Below are 27,969 nucleotides of genomic sequence, written 5' to 3'. Positions count from 1 at the left end.
AGACAGAAACACAGGTGTCTAGAATATTCCAAGTTGCAACACATGAGGGTTGCTCTGAGTTCAGGAAATGCTCCCCCAGGGGCAGGGATGAGCCACAGACACGTTCCTTTAGCCAGGGGCAATGCCAAAGGGGGAATCCTCAGAAATGTGTGCCCACTGCTTCCTACCCCCGAAAAGCCTTAAGCTACATTCCACAGGCCAGTAGATTTCAATCACTTTTTCTACTACAAAAGATACATTTTATTGTGGTCTTCAGACAAGTGGGAGATATTGTTGGCATCCATTCCCATCAGTTGGTGTCTGTATCATGCTCGTTGTTGAATATTTGTATTATCACCAAATTAACACACATATTATCACTGCAAATATGTGTGTGTGCGTGTGTACACACACATATATAATGTGTGTATGGAACTAAAGTTTCACGAAACAATACTTATGTTTACTGTATGTGATCTGCTCTGAGATTTTCTATTCTATTCTACTTCATCTTTTAAAAATGTTTATTACAATCCACCAAATTGACTTCACTGCCCACTTGTGGTCTGTCAATTGCTCTATCACTCGATTGAGTCCAACTGGTTTGACTGCCCGACTCACAATAGACATCTTGGCAGTCACCATCTGCCCATTCATTCATTCATTCATTCATTCAACAAACATTTAGTGACACCTACTCTATGTGAGGAACTTTATCGTCAGGGTTCAACTGCAGATAACAGACACCACTGTACCTATTTTAAACAGAAAGGGATGTAATGCAGATAATCGGGGCTTACAAAGTTATTGAAAGGGTTGGCGGGATGGGACCCAAACTGAGTCTCCGGGAATGAAATCCAAAAAAACTCTGCAGAACTGAGCTGCCAGGGGGGCCACCATAACGAAGGTGGGAGTCAGGAGGCCAGCCAGCACTGCGACGGTTGGCTCCAGGAACACACACCTTAGCTGTAATCTCAAGATCAGGAAGCTGCCATCAAAAATCATTGCCTGTGTCTGCTGTATCTGCCCTCGGCCCCCTTAACTCCGTGAAGGTCAGGTCTTAGGCAGCGCATGGGTCAGCAACATCTAACTCACATCTGGAACCCGAGGTGCGGCAGTCTAGTGTTGAGCTTTCCAGCTCTGCTGGGGAGGAAGGCACACCAGGAGGAGGTGGAGCAGAAGCTGAACAAGGCAATCTACCTCAGGGACAAAATGTCTGGAGGGGGCACCGGTTGCCTGGTTGGGGTGAAGGTAGGTCTCTACTTCCTAACTGAAAACTTTTCAATTTTTACAGCTGCAGATCGCTTTGAATGCCAACCCATGATTTTAATTTCTAGGCTTCTCTTCACATATGTTTAACATGTTGGGTTTGTTAAAAATCACATTTCCAATAGCCAGGATTTTTCCCCTCCTCTGGGGATTTGGTTGGAAGTCCCACGCCCCACAATCTCCCCTCTTACCAACTGCACTGCACTTACGCACCCACCCTGGTCCACGTGAGCTTCCACTCACATATGCCTTTGTCACTTTCTTCTGGCAATGATCAAGAGAGAACGCGCCCTCTGCTCTGTGCCATTGTCAGCCTTTGCTGAACGAGTGCCCAGGGACCAGGAAGTGCTGACACAGAGCTCTGTCCTCTTTCAGTCACTGCTAACTTGAACGTGCTCATCCCCTTCAAGAACAGTGGCTTCACAGACAAAAGACGATAACTGCCATTTGTGGAAACCGAGGCAAGAGATGGTCCTGGGAAAGATGGGCAGTTAGATGAGCTCATTTGTCCTTCGTGAGTCCTCTGAGGGACCAAACTCACTCCTTTCCCGGGCACCCCGCTCTGTGCTCACCTGCCAGCTCCTATTCAAGAGGATAAAACAAGACCACTCAAAGCTCAATAAATATTTGTCTAATAAATAAATTATAAAACACGTGAGTCATTAATAGTGAAATCTCATTTACTAAGACAGGGCTGTAGGATATACAAGTAGATTTGGCCGCAGTAAAAGAAACCACAGAATAAATGACTTAATATAAGATAGTTTATTTCTCTTTCACACAGCATTCCAAGTCTAGGCCCTCCAGGGCTGATATGGCAGCCCTCTGGCCTCAGCGGTCCAGGCTGCTTTAATTTCGTTGCTCTGACATCAATAGGTATTGCCTTCATCGGCATGGTCCAAGACTGCTTACCAACCTCCTCCTATTTCAGGCAGTGGAATGGAAGATGGGGGAAGAAAGGGTGTGACTCCTCCCTTTAAGGACTCTTCCATTCCATTGGCCAGTCATAGTCCCATGGTCAAACCTAGCTGCAAGAAAGCTGGGAACTGTAGTGTCTATTCTGGGCAGCCATGTGCCCAGAGGAAAATCAGGCATGGGCCACAGTCTAGTGGTCCATGCCGTGAGTGTGTGTGTGTGTGTGTGTGTGTGTGTGTGTATTCGCTGGGAGTATGCTTTCTAATTCCACAAGGTACACTCCCATTCATGCCCAAGAGTCCCATGGCTAATCTCCTTAACAAAGCAATCTCCATTCTACACCCTCTCTGCCGCCTGGACTCACATTTGACTGCAGCATCCCGCGGAATACAAGCACTCAGGGAGATATGAGAATAGAAAGGCCCTACAATGAGGATTCATTTCCCTTTGTCATTCTTTGCCGGCCCAGCCTAGCAGGGCTGGACCAAACAGAGTGGCCCATATTTACAACTCTTGAAAAAGCAAAAATTTGCCAGCCATGTACCCAGAGGGTGTCACTGGGGCTCCGCAGTTAGCCTCAATGCTTCCCAGCCTCAGGAATACGTTACAGAGTGCCTCCTCCCCACCTTCCAATGATGTCACCTAGGTACCTCCAGCCTCGGGGAATTTTCCCTGAGCTTCCACTCAGGGGTCAAATCTTAGGAATCAGCTCACTCCCTTGGAAGTAGCGGTTGTTCTCACACTTGCTCTGGTGGCCTGGACCTTCTGGTGCCCTCTGCAGAACACCAGGAAATGGCAGGAGATGGAATCCAAGTTCATGAACTCAGCTCTCTTTCTCTGCCTTCCTTCCCTCTTCTCACTCTATTGTATGTACCTAGGTCACTGCGTCTCAAACAATAATACATACACTATTTTAAGAAACCACATTTTTATGTTTTTCTATTACTGTTTGTTTGCTCCTTGCTGATTCATTTTGAAATCTGATGTTCACTAGCAGATAAGCTGTAGCAGGTGCCAAACATCTAGGGGGAGAATATCTATTCACTTAACTTTTTCCTCCCAATTAAGGAAGGACAGGCATCACTTAGTTTCAGCTATGGGACTCTTTGGCCCAGCTCAAGGAAAAGAGGTGTTCTAAGGTGGCAATGACTGAGAAGCTCTGGGGTAATGACAGGGTTTAGAGGAGAGGAAGACAGTTGAGAGAAAGGGGGGGACTCCCAGGCTGGGTTTTGTTTGTTTGTTTGGTTTTTGCTGAGGAAGATTGGCCCTGAGTTAACATCTGCTGCCAATCTTCCTCTTTTTGCTTGAGGAAGATTGTTACTGACCTAACACCTGTGCCAATCTTCCTCCATTTTGTATGTGGGTCCCCACCAGGCTGGCCCCCCAGGCTGGGGTTTTGATTCATCCCTTGGATCAGTGGGAGCAGGTGTCATGGAGGGGGAATGCTCTCTCACCACCCACTTCTTGTTCCTCTTAAAGGAAACTGTGTCATGTTCCAGGACATTTGAATGGCCATAGTTACTTGTGGGTGTGGATCACAGGCATTAAAGGTCCCACAATTGAGTGTAGTGCTGGGGATTTTTGTTCTCATCCTTGAGTGGAAGAAGAGCATTGACCCAGTGGCTGGACCCTTGGAACAGTCACTTGTATGCTACCTATTGTCGCATAACGAGTTACCCTAAAGCTTAGTGGCTTAACACATCACTTATTATTTCACAGTTTCTGTGTCAGGAATCCAGTCGCAGCTTAGCTGAGTCCTCTGGCTCTGCGTCTCTCACAAGACTGAAATCAAGGTGTCGGCTGGGGCTGTGGTCAACTTCAGGCTCAACTGGGGTAGATCTGCTTCTAAGCTTACTCAAGTGGTGGTTGATGAGTTTTGGCTCCTCGTAGGCTGTTGGACTGACAGCCTCGGTTCTTCACAGGCTGCCGGCCTGAGTCTCGCCTGGGTTCCTTGCCACACAGCCCTCTCCATAGGATGCTCACGACATGGCAGCTGGCATCATCAGCATGAGCAAGTGAAAGGCAAGAGAGAATGGAAGCAAGATGGAAGCCACAGTCTTCTGTAATCTAAAGCAGGAGCCTCTCACTTTGCCATAGTCAGTTCATCAGAAGCAGGTGACTAGGTCAGGTCACATTCAAGGGCACATCACACAAGGGCACATTTAGGAAGCGGGGATCACTGGGGTCATTTTAGAAGGCTGCCTACCACACTTGCCATCTATTATTACTGGAGATGTATAAAAGTTGTATTTGTTGATGACAAAAGGATTCCTCTTTCATAAAAAGTGAAATCCTCTCTTCCTTTTCTCTGTTCCTCTGCTCATAAGAGCAACTCTGGAGTTCTCACTGCTTTGAGCTCAGAGAGCAGCTAGTGGTAACATGTGAGCTTAGAGAGAAGAGGGGCTCTGCTTTAAGCCTTACGACAAAGCCAGGGATTCCAGCCCCATTAGCTTGAGAAGCCTGTGCTGGGGTCCTGCTGGAAGCCATCGAGAGCGGCTTGGAGTTCCCTTGTCTCTCTCACACGTCTCCTTCAGGAATCAGTTACAGGAGTAATTGGCTGGCTGGCCAAATGCCATCTAGCAGCACCCCAGCCACTACCACAATCCGATCAGAGGGAAACTCTGACTGGATTCCCTTTTGGTAAAGTTCAAGTGGCTTCCCACTCTGGAAAGCTCTTCCTACTCTCTTCTCTCCTTTCTGGAGATCCAATTCAAGCCCCTTTCTTCTATGAAGTCTTCTTAGAATCAACTGAAAAGATGGAAAGAGATGTTTCCTTGGAAATATAATTGCCTGAAGGTAAAAAGAAGTCTGCTGGTAAGGAAACAAGCTAACCAGCTGGTAGGAAGACTGAGGGATGGGATAGGGTGGCAACAACTGGTTATGCATGTCCTCCTCTTGGCAGAGAACCTCTGTACAGGGAGACAGATGCAGCCAGCTGCTGAGCACGCAGTAAGTGTTCCACTAGTCTTTGTTGATCGATGCCACCTCTGGTGGGTTTTATTTATTTATTTTTGCTGAGGAAGATTTGCCCTGAGCTAACATCTGTGCCAGTCTTTCTCTGTTTTGTATGTGGGTTGCCACCACAGCATGGCTGTCAACAAGTGGTGTAGGTCCACACCCAGGAACTGAACCCAGGCTGCCAAAGTGGAGTGCACCAAACTTAACCACTAGGGCATAGGGCTGGCCCCAGTGGTGGTTTTTAAATGTTCACAAATTCTTTGACACTCTTCTCTTCAAAAGGTAGAGCCTAATTCCTCTTGCCTTGAATGTGAGCTGGACCCAGTGACTCACCTCTAACTAACAGAACGTGGTGGAAGGTATAACTTCTGAAGTTAGGTCAGAGAAGGCATTGCAGCTCTTGTCCTGCTCTCTCTTGGGTGATTCAGTCTAGGAGAAGGCAGCTGCTATGTCAAGGACTCTCAAGCATGCCTGTGGAGATGCTCTAGGCAGAGAAACTGAGGCCTCTTGCCAACAGCCAGCACTAACTTGCTAGCCACATAAGCAAGCCATCTTGGAAGTGGATCCTCCAGCCCCAGTAAAGCCTCTAGATGAATGCAGCCCTGGCCAACAGCTTGACTACAAGCACAGCTTGACTTAATCAAAACCACACAGCCAAGATTGCTCCTGAATTCCAGTAAGAGACAACAAATGTTTATTGATGTTCTAAATTGCTAAGAGGGAGGGAGCTGGAGAGACACTGCAGGAGGAAAAGGCTTTTGCTTCCTGGTTCTAGTGTACTCAACTGGCAGGCTCCTGCAGTGCAAACACTTTCACCAGTGCCCAGTTCCTGGAGTGGCCAGCAACACCCAGAGGCTAGCAGCTTCCCCTGGCACTTCCTGCCTTCGGCAGTAGTGTGAGCCAAGTGCCTCCAACTCCTACAGCTATTGCAGCTTCTCCAGCACCCAGCACCTCCTGTGCATGTGGCTTCTCCAGCATGAAACTCCTGCAGCCCTCAGAGGTTCTACAATGCCAGGCTCCTACAGCACATGGAGGCTCCCACACCCGGCTCAGGCAGTTTTGGAGTGAGTGCCTTTCGTTTAACACCTCCCTGTGAAGAGCATCTTAGGGGGCAGATTTCTGCAAGTTCCACTGGCATGACACCACGATGACCTTTCTGCCATCTGGTGCTCTCCTCAGCAAGTTCTGGATTTCCCCTTGGGGTGGGGGTGGGTCTCTCTTCCTTCGGTGCTCTATCTCAGTCTCAGCCCTGGGGGTAGGGGCTCCTCCCATGTCTGCTATTCATATATTAGAGTTCTCTTTACTCCATATTAACCAATTCTTTGTTACTCTAATCCCCTGTTGAAGTAAATAAAATTTCCCTGTTCAAGTTACTGCGTGGTTTCTCTCTTGAATGACTCAGACTGACACACTAAGTTTTATCAAAATTTGTTACACAGCAACAGATAACCAATACACCCCTCCCTACCTCATTGCCCACTGCCAACTCTTCTTTCATGACCGCCAGCCAATAGTTATCATGTGCCTATCCAGAGCAGCCTCTTCCTTCAAAGCATTTATAAGCAGTCAGATATGACCTACTGCAAAGAGAAGAACAAAGTTGATAAGGTCCAAGCTTTAGTCTGCCGAATGCCAAATGAGAGTTCACATGAGAAGAGCTGCAGGAAGCAGCGAAGGCTGGAACAGGTGAAGAAAGCTCTAGGCTGTGGTAGAACGTGGTTCAATTTGGATGACACCACAGGACACAGCCCAGTGGAAAGGAGAGAGAAGGGCATTACAGGCAGGGAGAAGTGTGTATCAAATCTCAGAGGCAAGATCACACTTGGTAAGATTAGGTCAGCGGTGACTCCTTTGCTCCAGTTTGGCTGGAGAAGAGATTCGACATGGCAGATTAGTGGCAGGAAGATGACCAGATTGGGAAGAGTCTTAAATGCAAAGCTAATTCATTTGGTGCTATTAGGGATGCAGTGACCATATCTTCAAGGACAAAACTCAACCTGCTTTTGCTGTCAGTACATTTATACTTGTCAGATCATGTGCCTTAGCCTTGGGGCTAAGAAAAAGTTCACTATGGCAGTGGGGAACCCCTGAAGATTTTTGAGGATGATGCAATGTTGGGTTCTAAGATTAGCCTGGAGTGTGTAGGGCTGGAGAGGCTGGAGACCAGAAGTAGGAAAATGACTGTCCAAAAGTCCTGACGGGGGATAGGGTAGCAGCAGCAGAGGTTGCAGAACTGGGTGGATGTGATATGTTCGAAACAGCTGGTTGGATGTGGTGGGGAGGAGAAGTTGAAGGTGACGCCTAATACCTAGCTGGTGACATAAGAACACAGGGAGCTGGCTGAGGGGTGGGTAGGATGATGATGGTTTGTGACAAGTTCCATTGGGGTGACTGCAGTGCACCCAAGCAGCACGAAGGAGCAGCCTCAGCCCTGAACTCAGGATATTGATGAGAGCTGATGATTCAGATCTGATAGTGACTGTCCATTCAGAGGTGACAAGTCAAACTTTGGGAGATGCTCCCTTAGTAGGAACTGGCTCCCTCTGATCAGCGCATCTTTATCCACAACCCTCCATCTACCACCCCCCCCCCACCCCCCCACCTACCCAAGTGATGAGGTCTTGGGTCAAGGATTCCGTGGGAACAAATTTTCTCAAGTAGTTCAGTCCTAAACTGGCCCCTAAAAGCCAGAAGCAGTGAGGTCTTTCTCAATTGCCACAGATTCTGGATTAGAATCCACGGGCCACTCTCACCGGGCTTGGGCCAAGGAAAATGGAAGCAAAAAGCCCAAGGCTAGGAGATTCTAATCCTATTTCTGCCCCAGACCAGTCATGTGACCTTGAGCAAGTCACTTTTGCTCTTTGGGTTTGTTTTCTATTCAGCAAAATGCCAGAGTTGGCCTTGGACCAGACTGCGGTTTTCAAATCGTGCCTCTGAAGAACACCAGGGTTCCAGAGCTGAGCCAACACGTTCTGCCTCCTAAATGAAGCAGGAGCAGACTGTGAATAGCTCCAATTTTAGGGGTTTCTCCCTTAACATTAACTTTTTCCCAAACCATTAGCAACCACCACTCTTTGTTTGCCAGTAAGGGCTCACAGATAACACAGTGAAGGAATAAGGGGGAAATGCCATGAATGGGAAAATCTGAAAATGGGTGGCCATATTTGGTTTGACAGTCTTCTTGTTTCTGTAGACTTCATGGTTATAGTTTTATATTACTCACACAATCACTCTGGTTTCTCAAGCTAAGTTCCAGTGGCATTTTGGGGTGCTTCTAGAGGGCTCTGGGATTCCCCAGTGCCTGTAACCCAAAGAGACTGGAGACACATGGGACTCAATGCTCTCCAAGGTCTTTTCCAGTGCTAACTGTTCATTCTCTCAATGCTGATTTCATAGCTCATCAGAGCCAATCTTTGATGAACACCCTCTGCATGCAGAACACCATGCCTTACATTCACTAAATCACTTAATCCCCATATCATCCTCCCAACAGCCTCATGAGATAAGTATTATTATCATATTCATTTTATAGATGAGGGGACTGAGGCTCAAAAAGGGTACACGGCTTCTCCAAGGTCACACAGCTGGTAAGTGACAGAGCTGGAATTCACACCTGGAAGTCTGATTCCAGAGCTCTCACTGTTCCCCAGTAAGACTGCAGTCGTCTGTCATTAAGGCTATCACCAAATATTTTCAGTTCTTCCTTCGACACACATAAGACGGATCGTCCCTACGCACATTGGCCAGTGAAACGTGAGCAGAAGTGATGAGCATCATTTCTGGTGGAACTTTTAAGAGCCAGTGATCACTGCCACATTTCCTTTTCCTTATCTAGGAGTTGGAGGAACACAGCGGAAAGCCATCCTCAGCCTGGGTCCCTGAGAGATGAGGTGGGACAAACGCCTGCCCCTCTATCCCCCAGCTGACCTGTGATGGGCATGTAGTGTGAATAAGAAATAACCTTGGCCATTTTTAAGCCACAGAGGTTTGGAGGTTGGGTGTCACTGGGGCATTGCCTAGCCCATCCTGAGTGGGCCAGTGCTGTACTGTCCCCTGTTGATTATCTATGGCCTCAGTCCCCAAACGCATCTTCTCCCCGAAACTCTCTAAAAGCATTGGCTCCACGTTCAAATTAGAAAAGCAGCAAGAGAAGGGAGCCCGTCCCCCAAACAGGGAAGTGGGGATGTGTTTTGGGAGACGTGCCCATGCTTTGTCAGGCTCTGGGGCAGAGGTTATGCTGGATGAAATCTCCACTCAGCCCTGGAAGGCCCTGGACAGACACTGCCCCTCAAGCTTCTCTCCCATACTCATTTATTGGCTCTCTTTAATTTTATTCCCCGTTATTAAAGTAGGAATGGCTGGGCTGGCAGGAGGGCCGGACTCTCACGTCCTGGGGGCACTGCAGGCTGACTATGACCTTGCAGGCCTGAATCTGAACCTCCTCCTCGGGGTGGATGACCAGGGCGAGCAGCCGGTCTGCCAGTCGTGACTCATCCCCAAAGAGAGCTTCATGCAGAGACTGTTCATTGTAATGCCATTTCACGGCCCGGTAGTGGGGTGAATTCCGGCCCTCACTCAGCCGCTCAGCAAACACCAGTATCTCGAACAGCAGACTCCCCGGCTGTGTGGACTGGAACAGGTTCAGGAAGTTGGAGCGCACCTGTGATGAGGATAGAGAGAGGATGGGAATGAAATCCAAGGCAAGTTCTGAAATTCTTCTTTCATCTTCCAACTGCCTCAACTCCCCAACATACCTAAGTTTCAGATTCAACTGTATAGGAATTTTTCAGTTTTCCTTTATCTCATTCTCTAACATGATTGCATTGTGGTCAGAACATACGAGATATGATAATAATATTGATTCTGGGAAATTTGTTGAGACAAACCTTTAAGCTTAGCATGTGGTGAATTTTTATAAATATTTTGTGCGCTTGAGAGGAATGTGCATTTACTAATTGTAGAGTGTTCTGGGTATGTCTAAGGGCTCAAGCTTATTTGCATTATTCACAGCAAGTATACCCTTACTAGTTTCAGGTTTTTATCTCTTCACTTCTGAAAGAGTCGTTAAAACCTTCCGAATCTTCCACTGTGGTGGTAGGTGTGTCAATTTTTCCTTATAATTATTCAGTTGTGAGAAAGAAGGAAATCCTGCCATTTGTGACAATACGGACAGACCTTGAGGACATTATGCTAAGTGAGATAAGGCAGAGAAAGACAAATACTGCATGGTATCACGTATATATGGACACTCAAAAAAAAATAAATAAAGTCAAAACTCACAGAAACAGAGAATAGAAAAGTGTTTGCCAGGGGCTGGGGGCTGGGGGGATAGGGAGAGGTTGGTAAAAGGGTACAAACTTTCATCTATAAGATGAATAAGGTCTGAGGATCTAATGGTGACGGTAGTTGACAACATTGTATTTGTAATTGAATTAACATTGTAACTGAATTTGCTAAGAGAGTAAAATTTAAATGTTCTCACATATACACACACACAAAAAGATAAATATGTGAGGTGATGGATATGGTAATTAGCTAGATGGTGGGGATCCTTTCACAAATGTATACGTATATCAAATCGCCACAACATACACTTTAAATATCTCACAATTTTATCTGTCAATTATACCTCAATAAAACTGAAAAAGGAAAAATTTTTTCCTTGTAATTCTATCAGGTTTTGTCATATATATTTTGAGATTATGTTATTAGGTTCATATAAGTTTAGAGTTGCTTTATCTTTCTGAACCATTAATCATGTAGTGACTGTCTATTCCTAATAATGGCTTTTGTTATAATTTTTTCCTAATATTAAAATACCTGCATTAACTTTTGTTTTGTCACCTGTGTTCCTGACTCTCAGAGTTCAGAAAGCCCCTCAAAGGAGAATCCCCCTTCCACAAAATAGATTCCGACTCTATCAGGAGAATGGAAGAGGGGATGGTTTTCAATGTATGTAGTGCAGAGGCAGGGAGAGGAACAAGACGATTTTCTTAGGGTTACGTCTGTCTGGAGAATCCACAATTCATCCTTCCTCAATACCTGAGCTGGCATCCATCAGCCCCTCTTCAGTTCCCTTCTCACCTGGCAGTTGAGAATATCATAGAGAAGGTCGTTCTTCTGTGCTAGGTAACTCAGCAATCGTACAGCTTGCACCTGAATACAGGAAAGAATAAAGCATGAGAAGGCAGATGAGTCTGGGCCTGAGCAGGGAAGACACAAATCACTGCTCCTCCCTCTAGGTGCTGTGCCAGGGCTAGTCAGGAGGGCAGGGCCTGGGCCGTGGTCCTCAGGCACCTGTGCCAGGATGTAGTCTGACTGCAGGATATCCATCAAGGCAGGCATCACCCGTCGCAGTTGTGGATGCACAAAGTCGGGCAGTGGGAGGTTGTTGAGGAGTCTGAGGCCTGCGATGTGCAGCTCTGAGTCCCAGATGGTGGAGACCAGTTCCAGTACCTTGATGGACTGCTCCTGGGGGAAGGGGAGGAGCAGGGTCTGCTTTCATACAGGGATCTCCCACACCACCCCAGCCTCTGCCTTCCCTCTCACTGCCCTCACCCATGATGCCTGAGCCAAACCCGACAGCACTTCCCTCCAACTTAAACTTTCAACATTATTTGACCTAGCTGACCACTCTCACCTCTTGCAAATTCTTTCTTCACTTGGCTTCTCTTTCACAGATTTCTTTCCCGGTTCTTCTGCCAACCTCCTCTTTTCTATCTTCATCAGTCCCTTAGTGACCATCCAGACTCACAGCGTTAAATACTACCCATATGCTGATGCCTTTCAGGTTTCTGTCTCCAGCCCAGATCTCTCCCTGAACTCCAGACTCATATATTCAGGTACCATTTCCACTTCTTTCCCAGAATGCTTAATAGACTTCTCAGAGTTAACATGCTCCCGGCCCCCAAACCTGCTCCTTCCACCGCCTTCCTGTCCCAGCCGTTGGTTACACCTTCCATCCAGTTACTCAGGCCAATAATGCGTGGTCCTCCTTGACTATCTTCTTTCTCTAACAACTATTTTCCAATCCTTCAGAAAATCCCGTTGGCTCTACCCTCAAAATCTATCAGCAATCAAGCCACTTCTCACCATCTCCCTTCTGCCACCCTGTTCCAAACCACCATCTCTCACCAGGATCTCTGCAATAGCCTCCTCTCCCTGCTCCCATCCTCGCCCCCCTGGATCTATTTTCAGGACAGCAGACATGTTAGACATGTCGCTTCTCTGCTCAAAAGTCCCTAGTTCATTCACGGTAAAAGCTAAACTCCTTGCAGTGGCCTACAAGGTTGGACACAATCTGCCCCTCCCTGCCTATTATTTCTCTGACCTCCTCTATTCTCCCCTTTGCTCCCATGGTTCCCATCACGATGGCCTCTTAGCTATTCCTTGAACATGCCACGTATACACCTATCTCAGGATTTTTGCACAGGCTGTTCCCTCCACCTAGAATGCCCTCCCTCCAGATATTCATAGCTCACTCTCCTACCGCCTTCAAGACTTTGCTTTAATCTCACCTTCTCAGTGAGCCTTCTCCGACCACCCCCTTCTTTAAGACTGCAACACCACTCCCATCCCAGACTTCTTTATCCCTCATCTTTATGTTTCTCCATAGCACTGTCACATGTAACATGCTTTTTATTTTTACACTTTTTATTTTCAAATAATTATAAATTCACAGGAAGTTGCAAAAAATAGTACAGAGAGGCCCCCTGTGCTCTTCATCCAGTTTCCTTCAACAGTTACATCTGACATAACTATAATACAATACCAAAACTAGGAAACTGGTCTTGGTGCAACGTGGCTCTACGTCATTTTATCATATATGCAGATTCACGTAACCACCGCTGCGATCAGCAGATTATTCCATCAGAATCGTCCCATCCTCAAAGATCTCCCTCGTGGGACCCCCTTGTAGTCACACTTACCCCTCCTCACAAAAAACCAACCCTCTCCGCTAGCCACCACTAATTTGTTTTCCATATTTGTAATTTTGTCATGTTAAGAATGTTACATAGAGCCAGCCCTGACGGCCTAGCAGTTAAAGCTTGGCACACTCTGCTTGGGTGGCCCAGGTTCGGTTCCCGGGCACGGAACCACACGACCTGTCTGTCAGTAGTCATGCTTTGGCGGCAGCTCACACAGAATGAGGAGGACTGACAACTAGAATATACAACTACGTACTGGGCTTTTGGAGAGGGAAAAAGAAACAAAGGAAGATTGGCAACAGATGTCAGCTGAGGGCGAATCTTTCCCAGAAAAAAAAAAGTTATATAAATGGAATTATGTTTTGTGACCTTCTGAGATTGTTTTTTTTCCACTCAGTATAATGCCCTTGAGATCTATCCAAGTCATGTGTATCAGCAATTCATTCCTCTTCGTTACTGGGTAATGTGTCCAGGGTATGGATTATCAGTTTGTTTAACCACGTATCTATGGAGAGACATTTTGGTTGTTTCCAGTTTTTGATTACTACAAATGAAGATGTTATGAAAAACTGTGTACAGGTTTTTGCGCAGATGTGAGTTTTCATTTCTCTAGGATAAATGCCCAGGAGTGCAATTGCTGGTTTGTATAGTAAATGTACAGTCAAGTTTCTTAAGAAACGGCCAAACTATTTTCCAGAGTGGCTGCTGTACCATTTTACATTTCCACCAGCAACATATGAGAGATCCAGTTTCTCTACATCTTCACCAGCATTTCGTATCGTCACTAATTTTGAGTTTAAATCATCCAACAGGTCTATAGTAATACCTCATTGTGGTTCTTAATTTGCATTTCTCTAATAACTAATGACGTTAAACAACTTTCCAGGTGCTTATTTGCAATTCATCTATCTTCTTCAGTGAAATATCTCCATATCTTTTGCCCATTTTCTAATTGGATAATTTGTTTTTTAATATTGAGTTTTGAGGGCTCTTTACGTAATCTAGATATGAGTCCTTTGTCAGATGTGTGGTTTGCAAATATTTTCTCCCAGTCTGCAGCTTCTCTTTTCATCCTCTTAACAACAGGGCCTTTCACAAAGCAAACGTTTTCAATTTTGATGAAGTTCAATTTATCATTTTTTTCTTTTATAGATTATTCTTTTGGTGTCATTTCTACGAACTCTTCATCAAGCCCTAGGTCCCAAAGATTTTCTCCTTTGGAACTGCAACCCCATACCAGCCTTCCTTACCCTTTCTTTATTTTATTTTTCTCTATAGCACTTGTCTCATGAAACACTTTATATTTTACCTGTGTATTGCCTGCCTTGCCCTGCTAGAAATAAGTTCCATTGTGACAGGGATCTTTCCTGTTCGGTTGCTGTCTCCCCAATGATGAGCACAGTGCCTTGGCACAAAGTAAGCGCTCCATATACATTTGTTGAATGAATAAAGGGATCTGGGCTTCTGAGACGCAAGATGCTTGGACCGAGAGGTATTACTAAAGACAGGGAACCTCACAAGCTGTACCTTTGTGAGGCACATAAATGGGAGGCTGGAATCCTGGAGTGAGGACCACAGCATTCCCAACAGTACCCTGCCCTCTCTGCCTCCACCCCTTGCTGTCTGCTAAGACCTGAAGGACAGGCAGGAGTTAACAAGTTTGGGGTGGGGTTTCAGGCAGAGGGGGAAGCAGGTGCAAGCGCCAGGGAGCGGGAGAGCATGAAACATACAGTGTAAATGGCTGGGGTTGGGGCAAGGAGGTGGAACTGATGGTGCCCCGTACTCTGAGAGCCTTGAGGAAGATGAGTCCAGGGGTTGATGGGATCAGACCCCTCTGGAGGGGGTGGTCTGACTTAGAGAATAGAGGCAAGGTCCATCTTGGACGTCTAGGGTCAGATGGCCACTAGGCTGTGTAAGAGGAACAGCTGGCCATGGGTCTAGAGGTCAAGGGAGGCCCCCAGGCTGCAGACAAAGATGCAGGAAAGCACATCTAGACAGAAACTGAGGCCAGGGAATGGCTGCTTTCACCTGGAGAGAGGAGAACAGAGTTCAGGTCTTTGGATACAGGCCCTGGGGAAAGAAGGAACAGTGGTACCCAGGCCACCTGCACCAGAATCTCCTGGGGGGCTTTTGAAAAAAACAGCTCCCTTGTAGAACTGGACTCTCTGGGTGTGGGGCCCCGAAATCTTTGCTTTTACTCAACTCTCCAAGTAATTCCGATACGCTTGAGAATCACAGGGAAACTGAGAGGGCTGACGGACGAAGTAGAGGCAGCCAGCAAGTGGAGAGCTAAAGACTTTCTTCTCCCAAAAAGTGTGATGCAAAAGAGTTAAAGTGTGAAAATACCAAGTGTTGGGGAGGAAATGATGCAACAGGAACACTTAGGCAGGGCTGGTGGAGGGTGAAAATTGATACGATCCTTCTGGAAAAGATGGGAGTACCCTCTCACCCAGTCATTCCACTCCTGCATGCTTACCCTGGAGAAAGTTTCCCATGCCCACAAGGGAGAGGTGTACAAGAATGCTCAAGGCACAACGTGGAAATGCCTCCCCATGGGCAAGTGGATAAATAAAATTGCAGGGTACTCGTGAACTAGGGTACCCGACAGCAGTGGGAAAGCAGGAAACAGCTATCCACATTAATAAGGATGACTCTTTCAATGTCGGGGAGAAAAAGGCAAACCACAGAATACAAACTACACACTTCCAGATACATGAAGCTTAAAAACATTCCAAACTATATTTTACCTATTCCTTTATTGTCTGCCTTGCCATTCTAGAATATAAGATGATATATGTGTATATGGTAAAACTACAAAGAAAACCAAGGAATTGAGCAACAAAATGTGGGGAAATGATTGCCTCTGGGGGCGCAGGGTGAAGGGTGTGATTGGGGAGGTGCTTTTGGGGGCATCTAACCTATTGGTCACGTTCTATTTCTCAGCCTGGGTTCTGCTTATGCATGGTTTTATTGTTATTCTTTCTACTGTACACATATACAATGTTTGTAAGTTTTAAATAGTTATTTAATTTGGGGGAGATAGACCAAAGAGAGAGTCAGAGGTCAAGGAAGAGGTTTTGCTTTTTAAGATGGGAGGGAACAGAGCATGTTGAATAGTAATGGAAAGGAGAGGGGCAGACAGACAGGCCCTCAAGGAAGGGGATGGGGTTCAGGAGGAGACTAACATTGACCACAGACCATCATTTCATGGCACTAGCAGGAAAGGATGGATGTGGAAACAGGTAAGACTGGGGGCGTGACAGCAGGAAGCTGGGGGAACTGACATGTAGTGGCTTATGTTTTCTCTACATGGTGGTAGCGAAGGCATCAGTAGCCTAGCCTACACAGCAAGGGGGGTGTGGTATGACAACATATCTGGTCTTTGTCCCTGGTTCCAGACACAGGGTTCCTAAAATCCTTCCAGTTTCCTGATAGAAGTGTCTTTATTATTCACAATGAGCCCCTTTCCATACCCCTGAGTTTATGCTAATGAGATGACTCTTGATCCTTGATAGTTTCCAGTGGGGCTGGTGGCCAGAAAGACCAAGGCATGATGAGAGGATTGGAACTTTCAAACCCATCCCTGACTCTGGGGAGAAGGGAGGGGTTAGAGATTGAGCTCAATCACCAATGGCCAATGATTAATCAATCACGTCTACATAATGAACCCTCCATAAATACCCCTAAATGACAGGGTTCCGAGAACTTCCAGGCTGGTCAACACATGGAGGTGCCAGGAGGGTGGCACCCCTAGAGAAGGCGTGGAAGCTCTGCACCCCTCCCCTGTACTTTGCACCATGCATCTCTTCCATTTGGCTGCTCCTCACTAGCACCTTTTATAATAAATGGGTAGACGTTAAGTAAACCATTTTCCTGAGTTCTGCAAGTCATTCTAGTGATTTATTAAACCTGAGGAGAGGGTTGTGGGGACCTCCAAATGTACAGTTGGTCAGTCAGAAGGACTGGGACTTGCAACTGGCATCTGAAGTGGGGGCAGTCTCGTGAGCCCTTACCATGTGGAACCTGCACTGACTCTAGGTAGGTAGTGTCAGAATTGAATTGAATTGAATTGAATTGAACTGAATTGAAGGATATCCAGTAGGTGTCAGAGAATTGGCTAGTGTCAGAACCTCAGGGGGGGCTTTCCGTTGCTTGGGATTCAACGATACTCCTAGCGCCCTAGCTCTGTTTCATCCTGAGATTCAAAGGTTTTTATTACCCTGCTGGGAATCTGACCACCACTTTCCAACTTATTTCCAAGGAAAAATATATCTCTGGGTTACAAACTCAGACCCACGCAAACTTCTGGAACATGACCACTTATCCTATGTCCATTAAGGGACCCTTGGATGATAGACACCCTGTGTGCTCCATCCCCCGACTTGCCCCTGGGCTCACCTGGATTTTGAGCCTGAATTTTCTGATGCCAGAGAAAGCTTTAAGTGTGTTCAGCGCTTGGATTTTGACACTGTTGTCCTTGTCATCCAGCATGGAGCCCACCAACACGATGTCATCAGTAGTACAAGCAGAGGCCTAGAGTATGCCGGGAGAGACGGAAGAGGCAGGAGAAGCGGGTGTCCTGGGCCCACCAACTCCCTCCCCCCATGTCCCCAAAACCCCTCAGCACAACCCCTCCCACCATCAGCCAGGAAGACAGGTCCCAGGACACAGTCTGGCCAGTCAGGGGCCAGACTGGCTGGGAGGGACCTCCTGCTTCCCTTCCCTCACCTCGGCCTCCAGCAAGTACACACAGCGCGTGATACTGTGCAGGATCATGCTCTTGGCGTACTCATCCTGTTTGCACTCCAAAGAGTTGAGGAGCCTCCGGAGCTCACCTGAGTCCCGCCCGTGCCGTTCTCGTTCGATTGCCAGGCCTAGACAGCCACCCCAGCCCAGCTCAGGCTGTGGACTCAGAAGTGATGAAAGAATGGGGTTGGGAAGCAGGGGAGAGGGATCTGGGGACAAGGCTGCCTTGCCTTTTCTAAAGAGAAGCCTTCTTGCTATATGCAGGACCACCATGGACAGCTGAACAGGGTGCGTGCTCCACAAGGGCACCAGATCTAATGCTATGTTGTTTATATCATAAATGTCATAGTTTTGTATATTTACTACAATAATTTTCTGGTATATGAAGTAATATGTAATATTTCATCGTAATCAGTATATAGCAATGATATTCCAACAGATGGCAATAAAAAGTCTTGCAGAAAGAGTGCCTTTTTCTACTTTGCACAAAGTTGTCACATGGACTAGTGGAGGCTCTGGGCATGCAGGTCCTCCAATTTTCCCTTGGGAGAACTGCAGATGCCACGCTTCCAAGCAGTCGCATCCTTGGATCTAAAATGAATGTGGGATTTGGAGACCTACCAAATGAGTCCTGAGGATCCACTTGAGTGCCATCCACTACCCAGGGGCCCTGAGCTAGCATCTCTAGGGTGGGTGTGAGGAAGATGGAGAGGAGAAAGAGGAAGGAGAGAGGAACTAGGAGGAGTCACCTGTGGGCCCTCCCACACTGGAGGCCTCGAGAGCAGGTGCCTCCTGGGGCAGAGCCCTCTCCCCAGGGCCCGAACACTCACGGGCGATGCAGATGGGCGAGTTGCTGCAGAGGGGTGGCTGGCATTTTATGCCGGCCTTGATGGCCTTGTAGAGCAGGTAGATGGCCCCGGCACCCATGGCCAGGCCCACTATACTTTTGCGGATGTCCAGCTGCCCCAGGCACAGGGGGGTGCTCATGCCCATGTCTTCAGCACCGCCTTGTGCCCAGGTGGGAGCAAGGCCCGAGGCACCTGGCAAGGGCCTTCCGGAACCAGAACTCTAGCAGGGCCAGGAACCAGAGTACCAGAATTGGAACCCGAGCAACAAAGGAAACTGGGGAAACTGGGGGGGAGGGTGGAGGTTGGGCAACAGGGCAGCCAGAGGAGGTTGGAAGGAGAGAAGGTTCAGCTTTGGAGGCTGTAGGAAATGAAGCTCAAGACTCTAAGGGAATAAAAATCTGGGGGCAGGAAGGTCCTTGATGTCCCCTTTTCTTTAGGGGAGCCAGGTTGGTGGGGCCCAAGCAGGCATCTCCAGAGCTTCCTTTCTTCCATTAGAGGGCAGCAGAGGCCCAATTTCCGGGCTGGGGCCTTTGGAAGTTTCTGGAAGGGGGGTTTGGGGTGTGCCCACTGGCAGCCCTGCTCCCTGACTTGCCTGGCCCTCCCATCTTTGCTCTCTTCCCCATAGACCCTCTGCTGGGCATCAGGGTGTTTCTGTAGGCAGGGGCCCCCTTCCGTCAGAGGGCTGCACCTTATAAAGTTTTGCACAGAGTCATGAGGCAAAGACCTTCCAGCATCTGCATGTTCCCCTGAAGTGTGTATTTACCTGTCTGACCAGAAGCTCTTAAGGGCATCTTTGCATCTCCAACAACCAGCACAGTCCTGCAATTAGTAGGTGCTCATCCTTTAAGGACGTGGGGGCATAACAGTGACAGAGAGTCTGGATACAGGGGCTCCAGGCCCATTTAACCACTGTGACACTGGAAGAGGAAGGAACTGCCCTGGCCTGGGTCTCAGTTTCTGCATTTATAACCTGAGGGTATCCAGATTTACCATTCTAAAACCCCAGGATTAAAATTTGGGTAGGTCTGCACTTTTAAACGATGGGGGCCTAAATCTGGGAGTACCCCCCGCCCCGACACACACACACAGAGCACATGAGGCTTGAGGGCTTCTCCAGAGTCAGAAAATGTCACCCCCCCAGCAGGATGAGCGGGATGAGAGTCCAGCTTGGGAGGCCTTGATCTCGACCACTAGGATGGAGCAGGCAAGACCCTTCCCTCCTTCTCCCCATTCTTCACAATGTTCCCACACCCTCTGGCCTCACCTTCTGGTACAGAAGAGGGAAATGACAAGCCCCAAGATAGGCTCAGGCCCTGAGCCAGCACTGAGCGTGATTGTACCAAAACAGGGCTTCACCTGCCTGGCTTTGAGCTCCTGTTAGAAGGCTCTGGGTCTTGGGCTGCACCTAGGCTCGAGGGAGGTGAAGAAATAGGGAGACAGCATCCCAGAGATGCTGCAGCCAGTCAGGCCTATGCATTCAGAGCCTTCACCCTTCACATCCCGTCTGCAGGTGACACACTCCTACGCCGCCAGTCTCTTCCATTCCTCTCTTCCATCCTAGACCCTCCTCAAGGGTCATTCCTAGCACTCTATCCAGCCCCAAGGTGGGTGACTACAGAGACTGCCTGCAAGAAGGAGTCACAGAGGCCCCAGAAGGCCTCCCCATTGCCATGGGACCACCTATCACGTGCCGTGAACTCTGGGCAGGAAATGGCTGCTTGAGGGGACTGTTTTAGGTTCCAGAGCTACCCTGGTGGATCTGAGGATAGATCCTTCAGAACGAGGTCCCCGCGCTTCTCTGGGGTGGGACCCAGAGCGACTGGCCTCACATCCTAAGCAGATGTGGTACTCACCAGTCCTTCAAAAAGGCCTCCAAAGAACTCCTTCCTGCTATACCTGCACCCATTTCTCTTGGTTCTGCCCGCAAACGATTCAGAGGGATTAGCGACAGAGGCATCCCCATATATGTTTACTAGCCCAGAGCACAACCCAAAAATAAAGACAAAGGAATGTCTATTTGTTGGTGTAAGGTCAAGGACGGTCCCTTCTTGGGAAGGACTGCTTTTGATTCTGATGATGTCTTTCTTATTTTGAGAATTAAAATGTACTTGCTTTCATGAAACGATAGTGATAATAGATGGCAGTTGTGTCTTGAATGTTCTTAGGGAGCTTAAATTAAAAGCTACAATTCTTTGTGGGAACTTGGCTTTTATTGTTTTTTTCTGTCAAATCCAAATCTAGAACCATTCGCTAGAGAAGTCTGAGATTTCATATACACACAGCCAGGCCCAGGTTTCTTACCTGCCCTCACCAATGCAAGAGGACCCGAGCTGCCCCAGTGCATACCTCTCTGCCATCCGCGTGACCATGGTGTTGGCTGTAATTTAGTAAATGAGAGTGTGGGCTCTAGCCAGGCTGCCAGGGTTCAAAACCAGTTCAGCCACCGACTCTGCTTTGTGGTCTTTTTGTGCCTCATTTTCCCCACCTGTAAAATGGGAATGATAATAATACCTACCTCATGGGTTGTGAAGATTAAGCATTTGCAACAGTGCCCAGCACATGGAGCTCACCAAATGTTGACTATAATAATAATTACTATTAGAAGCAGGTTTCACCTGGACAAAAAACGTTGGGCGTGGGAAAGCAGTGAGCACACAGATGGTGGGCCCTGATGAGGCAGAAAAGCACATTATTCGGCCCCTCCCACTCACCCTCTACCCCTCCCACCCTGGTCTTCTTCAGCCTCATCAGCCTCAACTCCTGCAACCCATTAAACTGGCTTGAAGAACTCTTGAGCCGGCTTTGAAGACCTCACAAATGCCTAAAGCAGCAGCACTATCCCCCAGCCCATTCCCCTGAGCCACTTTGTTCCTAAAAACCACCTTCCCACCTGTGAAACCCTAGGACTACCTCCTCATTCTTTTTACCAGGACTAACTAAAGGAGCCTAACACGCTATGGGGGGCCTACCGCGCAAGCCACAGAGCTAGGCCTTCCGAGGGTGACCCTGGAGGGGCCCAGCGCTTGTGTGCATAGGACAAACTAGGCGGAAATGAGCCTACTCCGGACTCTAATGAAAAGCCCGTTGGAGTCCGACCGGCTTGGGTTTGGGCAAATTCCATGATCTGAGTCTCAGTTTCTCCCTCCGGAATACGGGTCTATTAATACCTAACCTACTACCGGGAAGTGCTGCCGTCGGGACTGAACGAGAGAAAGCGTGTTGGGGCTCACGGTGCACTGGGGACGCTCACCACGTGCGAGCTTCTCCCCGCAGAAAGCGGGGAGATGAAAGGCTGGGGGTGCCGCCTGTGCCTTGCCGTGGATCCTACACTCCCCGGGACGGTCCCCTCCCCAGCAAGCGCTTACCCTGGCCCAGGAACTAGATTCGGGGGCCTCTCGGCAGCTCGTTACTCAGCCGAAAGCGTGGGGACTGGGAGAAAGGCGGGGAAGGCACTGGGAGCGGAGGGGGCGGCGCCCCCAGGGGAGGAGGACCGGGTGGGGGGCGGAGGCCGCGCCTTTCCCCGCCCGGGGCCTCCCCCCATCTTGCCCTCCCTCCCCGGACTACCTCCTCCCCCCGCGCGCATCCGGCGGCGGGCACAGGATGTTCTTTCGCTCCAGTCCCCCCGCCCCCCCGCCCCCGCTCTCACTTTCCCTTCGCTCCCCTCCCCCACTCCCGCCGCGCCCGGCGCCGGCACCTTGTTTAACTCCTTCCCTCCCGCGCTCCGGGGCGCCCGGGTGCCCCTGGGGTCCCACCCTTCCCGCCCACCTCCCAGGACGCGGAGCCAGCCCGAGGGCTGCCCGGGGAGGGGCGGGCCTGGGCTGAGCGCCCGCCCGCGTTCTCGGGATCCACTGGCGTGCTGGGGGTGACGGGCTGGAGAGGGATCGCAGGGAAGGAGGCCAACGTTCTCCGGACCCCGCCAGTTGACTGGTGCGGGGTGGGCTGGGGGTGGGCTGCCCACACACGAGCGAGCCACGCGCCCGAAGGGAGTGGCCAGGTGGGCGTAGTTAGCTTCATGCCAGGCGGTGGAGAAGGGTGGTAGGGGGCCGACCCCCACCTCATCCTCCCTGGTCGGAATTAGAAGGGGCCCCGAGCTCCAGAAGAGGATGGAGAGAGGTCACGCCCCTCAAGAATACGTCACTGTTTCCAAGGCAGCCGGGGGCGGGGAGGCGGGCTGGAGAAGGGGAGACCTCAGAGAAAGGAGTCAGCCCGAGGCTTGGGGACCCGAGTCGGGGTGGGGAAGCGGCGGGGGCGGGCTTTTCAATCTTTGCTCCTTCACTTGGAGTTGATGCTCCAAGAAACTGAAGGAAGGACAGGTTCTGTTCGCTGGTTCATTCAACAAACGTTTATTGAGCTTGAACTGTGCTTGGCGCCATGCTTAGGCAGTGGGTTACAGAGGCGCTGGATCCGAACCCTGCTCTCACCAGTTATTGTGAGGAAGGGTGGCCAGGCATCCCGGGTTACGTCTGTGGAACCGGTGTCATTATTAATAGTGTCCCTTTTCACGCTGAAAAGTGTCCCGGTATGGGGGCTAGTTAAGGAACCTTGTCTGCCAGTTCAGGGAAGGCTCCAGTGGGGCAGGGAAGGAAGACAGCTATCATCTGCTGGCTCTGCTACAGGCATTTTCCTGGCACTTTGTATTTTCTGTAACCTTCGCCTCGCCTTCTGCAAGGGCAGTATCACTAGCACCTTTTACAGATGAAGAAGCTGGCTCAGAGAGGTTAAGAGACTTGCCCAAGGCCAAACAGTGAAGTGTTGGAGCGAGGTTCCAGACCCAGGTCTCTGTGGCCTCCAAAGTCCAAGGGCCTGATCTCATGCTTCCTTTTCAAAATAAATCGATGATATTAAATCAATAAATAAGAGACTGTCCCTGCCAGGGAGGAGCTTATAATCTGGCAGGTTGAAAATAGTAGAGGAGACAACTAAGCAACAAAAAGCAATAAAATAGAGAAAAGACTGAAGACAGCTCATAAGGCTCAGGGGGAAGTTGATGACAAAATGACCCAGGTCGGATGGAGATGATCAGAGCCTCCTGCAGGAGGTGGATTTTGTGCTGGGTTATGAGGTGGTGATGGGGCCAGGATCACTGAGTGTGTGCGTGAGATGTGATGCCAAGGAAGGGAACAATCTAAGGGCATCAGACCAGGGTCCCAGAGCTAGGCAGGCTGGAATCTCCAGTGGCAAGAAGATCCCTCTATAAACCCCAAAGCCACCGGTTGCACATATCCCCCTTTCTGCCTTCCACCCTCCTCAGTGGTTTTCTGTTTCCTCCTAGAGCAGAGGCTCCCAGCGGGCAGCTGCACTCATTCACTCTGCACTCAAAGTCTCTGCAGTTGGTATTTGGCACAAACCCCCGATGTTAACTTGGATATCAGCTTCTCCCTTCCCCACCCTACTCTGAAGATTTTGGGGAATAAAGAATAGTGGCTCCTTAAAACAAAAGGGCCTGAGTGAGCAGCAGGAAGCCAACAGGCTTGATGGGAATGGGGAGACCAAGTCAGGAGAAAGAACTGGAAAGATGAGAAAGGAGCACAACCACTTGAGAAGTGTCTGCTGCCCTCGTGCTGTGCAGCAGGCCCTGTGCTGGACTCTGTGGTCTGGGCACACCATGAATGAGTCCCAGTCTCTTCATATGGGACACACACGTTAGCTGCTGGGGTACCCAGTGCGCCTGGCTGACGAGTCTGAAGTTGATAACATACACAATAAACTGTGTGAGAAAGATTATTCCAGCAGGGTGTGTAGGAGGAAGGAAAAACCTAGGGCAGAAAGGACAGTGTGGCAGCCGCTGTGGGATTTGGGGCCTGAGGTGGAATCTTTGGGGTTGGAGAGGAAGGGGTGAATGAGAAAAATAACCAACAGTACATCTTGTAATAAAAGCAGCAAAAGGAAGAATCTGGTAATAGATCAGATATAGGATGGTGAAGGAGAGAAAATAGTTAAAAATTAATCCACTTTCATGGTGAGTTTGGGGGTTGGGAGAGTCACGGTGGGCAATAGGGAGGAGCTAGTATGAGGGACATGAGGATGAGTTCAGTCACTTCTAGGCCATGTGAGGGCAGGTGTCCTGTAGGTGACTGGACTTGGAGATAGGGAAGTCCAGAAGGGCAGCGGGCTGCCTTGCGAGAGAGTGTCCCTGTCACTATAGGTGTGCAAACAGCTTCAGAACAATCACTGACCTGGGACACCATGGAGAGACTTCATACGTCAGGTAGAAGGCTGGAAGCGACAACAGCGAAGGCACCTCCTGACTGGGAGATTCGGTGAGTGTTGGCTGGGTGAGCACACGTGTGGAAAGTATGCTGTATGTGTGGGAAGGTGGTCCATGGCCCAGGCCTGTGCTGGCATCCATCTCCCCACCTTTGGCTACAGAGGGTGCCAGAGATGTCATCAGGAGGGCCCCGGGGCAAGAGGCCCAGGTAAGGCTCTTCAGCAGCCTGGGGTCCCTCCCCCAGCCCCACCCTTGAAGGCCTGGAGCCCAGGCCTGCACTGACTGCCAGGGCCTTTCCTGGAACTCAGCAGAGGACGGAGCCCCTCCCTGCCTGCCCTGGCACACTCCAGGCACAGCGTGTCCCCTGGGACACCTTGTAGACACCCCAGGAGGCTGGGGCGTGGGTCAGGTCCCCTCCCCCAGGAAGAGTCCTGCTCTGGTCTGCCATCTGAGCTCCACCCTGGGGCTGTCATCCTCACAATGGCCCCAACCAGACCATAGGGGACAGCAGGCGCAGAGGAGGAAGGAGAAGCTTTGTGGCTGGGTGGCAGGATTCCCGGGTCTTTGTTGTGGTTTTGGGTGGGAGGGTGGGTAAGGCAGAAAAGCAGGGTCTCAGGCTTCAGAGGACCTCCCCACCTGCTTCTCCCTCCCTCTGAGGAAATCTTCAGGGGCCTAGTGGTTTTGAAGGGAGGGGACAGGAAGACACTCTGAACTCCGGTCAGCTGAGGACAGAAATGGGGGCACTCTTCTTGCCCTATATCCCATGTCTCCCAGCATCCTCTTCCTCTGCTCCCCAACACCCTAGAACAAATTTCTACCTTCATCGGCAACTAAGAGTTACATCCCCCGCCCCAAACCTCCCGAGGCCTCCCAAGCGGTGGGGTTTGGGGAAAATGGGACATGCACACAAGCAGCTGTATGCCCGGCCACACCTGCCGGCTTGGGCGAGGAGAGTGCCCCTCCCAGCTGGGCAGAGTCTGCTCCGCTCAGCCTGGGGGCTGTGAGACGCTTTAATGGAGGGGCGAGAAAGCAGAGGGATGCGCAAACCAGCCACGTGGAGGTCCCGAGCGGCAGGCAGGGGCGGGAGCCGAGGAGCCGGCCCTGCGCTCGCCCCTCCCCGCTCGAGGGAGCCTCTGAGAGTCGGGTCGTCGCTGACCGCAGGCTGCAAGAGCGGTTGATCTGGTGAGCGAGCACACCCACTTACCCAGCTGCTGAGTCAGGCTGTTCTCGCTCCCCGCTCGCCCGCCCGCTCGGGACATTGTGTTCCAGCCCCGGCGCGCTGGCACCAGGCCCAGGCGCTCACACCAGCCTCCTCGCCCTGTTTGTGCTCGCGGCTTGCGCTCGGCGCGCAGCCTCCCCGCCGCCGCAGCCCTGCGAACGCGCGCCGGGGCCGGGGCCGGGCGCAGGCACCAGGCACAGCCGGGGACCGGAGCGCAACCCCAGGGACGCGCGCCCCGGCCGGCTGGGCCCCGCTGCCCTGCCCGGCCGCCAGCGTTAGAGCACGCAGATCTGTCCATCCCCCACGTGAGCCCAGGTTTGGAACCCCAGGTGTGTGGGGCCTGGAGTAGCACAGTTGGGAAGGGGGGGGGACGCAGGTGTTGGTAGCTCCATGAGGGAGAGGGAGCCACCCAGGCTGCCACCCAAGCCCCACTAGCGCTCAGTCCAGTCTGGAGGAGGATAGCTGGAGACCTGGGATGCAGTCACGTGACAACGGAAGCCCGTTAGAGGGGCTAATTCAAGCGATCGCCCAGGAGCCTTTCGGTTCCTCGGCTGCTTCCCTGATCCGTTCTTCACACCAGCCTGGAGACTCCAGGGATTCCCAGGGGCTTGCAAACCAAGCCCAGCCCTTTGGGATAGCTTGGGAAACCCCTGGCAGGACGCCAGGAGTGGGAAGCGCCCAGACACTAGCGGGTGGGAATGGATGGCAGGGTGGGAGAAGGCGACCCCAAACTGGAGCCTGACTCCTCCCTTTGGCCAGCTTCAAACACGGGTTTCTTCACAGCCGGGTTTTCTCCTTACCCATCTTTCTGCCAAAAGATGTCCCTGAGTGCTGGTCCTGAAGGTTCCATCATCTCTAAACCAAGGAAGGGACAAAGGACTTACATACTGAGCACCTACCATTTGGAAGGCTCTGTTTGCTCCTGCTAAGGATGCCATAAAAAAGTTCAAGACACAATTCCTAAAGTCCTTTCTTCTCCCTCCTTCTAACTTCCACAGTTTGCTGTGCCATTTCCCATGCCAGGAATGCCCATCCTCTGTGTCTACCCATCTCCCAAGCAACAGCTCAGAAAGCCTGCTTGGAACAGGGCCAGCCAAATCTGATTCCTCTCCCCTCTGAAGGCCCCGCACACTGGGTTCCTACCTTTCTCATGGTACAGCGTGTGGCCTGTCTCATATTCTAGAGATCTGTTTACCAATCCTGTTCTTCTAACCAGATTAGAAAGTCCTTGAAGCAGAAACAAAGTCTGCTTCTCTGAGGCCTCTCCCATCACTCCAGCTCATCCCCCCTCGGGCCCAGCTTGGCCCTGCAGTTGATGTTCAATAAATGCTGGGTGTATTGAAATGATTTCCTGCCCTTGGGCAGTTTGCAGGCCAGTTGAAGAGACAAACACAGCATGTGAGGTTAAATAATAACCCGAGCCAGCAGGTGGTGAGTACCGAACCTGTGTAAGAGCTATAGGGACGCAGAAGGAAGAAGGTGGTGATAAGGGAGAAGGATCCCAGGAGATTCTAGGCCTTGAGCTGTGTGTGTGGAGGAGGAAAGAGGAGGCGTGGAGGTGACTCATCCTGGTTGACATCACCACACACCAGTCTCCATGCTAGGCACTTTGCATGCATTATCTCTAATGTTTAAGGTGGGGGGGAGGGTAAGTTTGTGGGGAGTGGAGGGGAGTTGCCCAAGCTAGACCTGCCTGGAGCCGACCAGAGCATATGGGCAGGCTTAGGTCTGGGCTCCCCACCCTCAGTCCCCAGGGAACTGCCTGTTCCCTGGCCTGCCACTCCTACACCCTACACCCAAGAGAGCTGCCCAGCACTGCCCAGCTCTGGATGCACTCTGGTCCCACCCGGGTGAACAACTGGCTGTGTGACCTTGGGCAAGGCACTTCCTTCCCTACAT

At 50.1% G+C, this 27,969-nt stretch overlaps 2 protein-coding genes across 20 annotated transcripts in view; one reads left to right on the top strand and one right to left on the bottom strand.

Moving 5' to 3' along the window:
* Positions 1-9,415: 9,415 nt before the first annotated feature.
* ARMC12 (armadillo repeat containing 12) lies at positions 9,416-27,429 on the bottom strand. Of its 17 annotated transcripts, none has more exons than XM_070245501.1 (10): positions 27,214-27,331; positions 26,871-26,925; positions 20,990-21,128; positions 19,407-19,462; positions 18,545-18,863; positions 17,778-17,923; positions 17,448-17,582; positions 11,419-11,592; positions 11,206-11,277; positions 9,416-9,781 (listed from the first exon to the last, which is right to left on the bottom strand). In XM_070245501.1, the coding sequence occupies exons 5-10, from the start codon at positions 18,786-18,788 to the stop codon at positions 9,452-9,454; spliced, it is 1,101 nt and encodes a 366-aa protein (XP_070101602.1). In that variant the 5' UTR covers positions 18,789-18,863; positions 19,407-19,462; positions 20,990-21,128; positions 26,871-26,925; positions 27,214-27,331; the 3' UTR covers positions 9,416-9,451. The 17 variants fall into 17 exon arrangements, with proteins under 17 accessions (XP_070101602.1, XP_070101610.1, XP_070101606.1 ...); XM_070245509.1 differs by lacking the exon at positions 18,545-18,863 and adding an exon at positions 24,820-24,891 and having other exon boundaries at positions 20,945-21,128; positions 27,214-27,330; XM_070245505.1 differs by having other exon boundaries at positions 18,626-18,863; positions 27,214-27,328.
* FKBP5 (FKBP prolyl isomerase 5) overlaps positions 22,834-27,969 on the top strand; it is a 128,321-nt gene continuing 123,185 nt past the window's right edge. The window contains exon 1 of one of the 3 annotated variants that reach the window (XM_070245499.1): positions 22,834-24,903. The gene's annotated coding sequence lies outside the window, so the exon portion shown is untranslated. Of the gene's footprint in view, positions 24,904-26,183; positions 26,400-27,969 lie in introns of those variants that run through there. The other 2 variants (XM_070245498.1, XM_023624815.2) reach the window with 2 other exon arrangements.

The sequence above is a fragment of the Equus caballus genome, chromosome 20 (genome assembly GCF_041296265.1).
Source record: "Equus caballus isolate H_3958 breed thoroughbred chromosome 20, TB-T2T, whole genome shotgun sequence".
Lineage (NCBI taxonomy): Eukaryota > Metazoa > Chordata > Mammalia > Perissodactyla > Equidae > Equus > Equus caballus.
Note: the sequence above shows the minus strand (reverse complement) of the source record. Positions and strands in the feature narration are given on the sequence as shown.

What these genes read in the sequence shown, in the direction of transcription:
- ARMC12 (XM_070245501.1), bottom strand. Translation starts at nt 18,788, where the DNA reads ATGGGCATGAGCACCCCCCTGTGCCTGGGGCAGCTGGACATCCGCAAA. An exon ending in AATTCAGGCTCAAAATCCAG is followed by an intron (nt 11,593 to 17,447) that starts GTGAGCCCAGGG and finishes CCCTTCCCCCAG; the next exon opens with GAGCAGTCCATCAAGGTACT. An exon ending in CAGACTACATCCTGGCACAG is followed by an intron (nt 11,278 to 11,418) that starts GTGCCTGAGGAC and finishes TCCTGTATTCAG; the next exon opens with GTGCAAGCTGTACGATTGCT.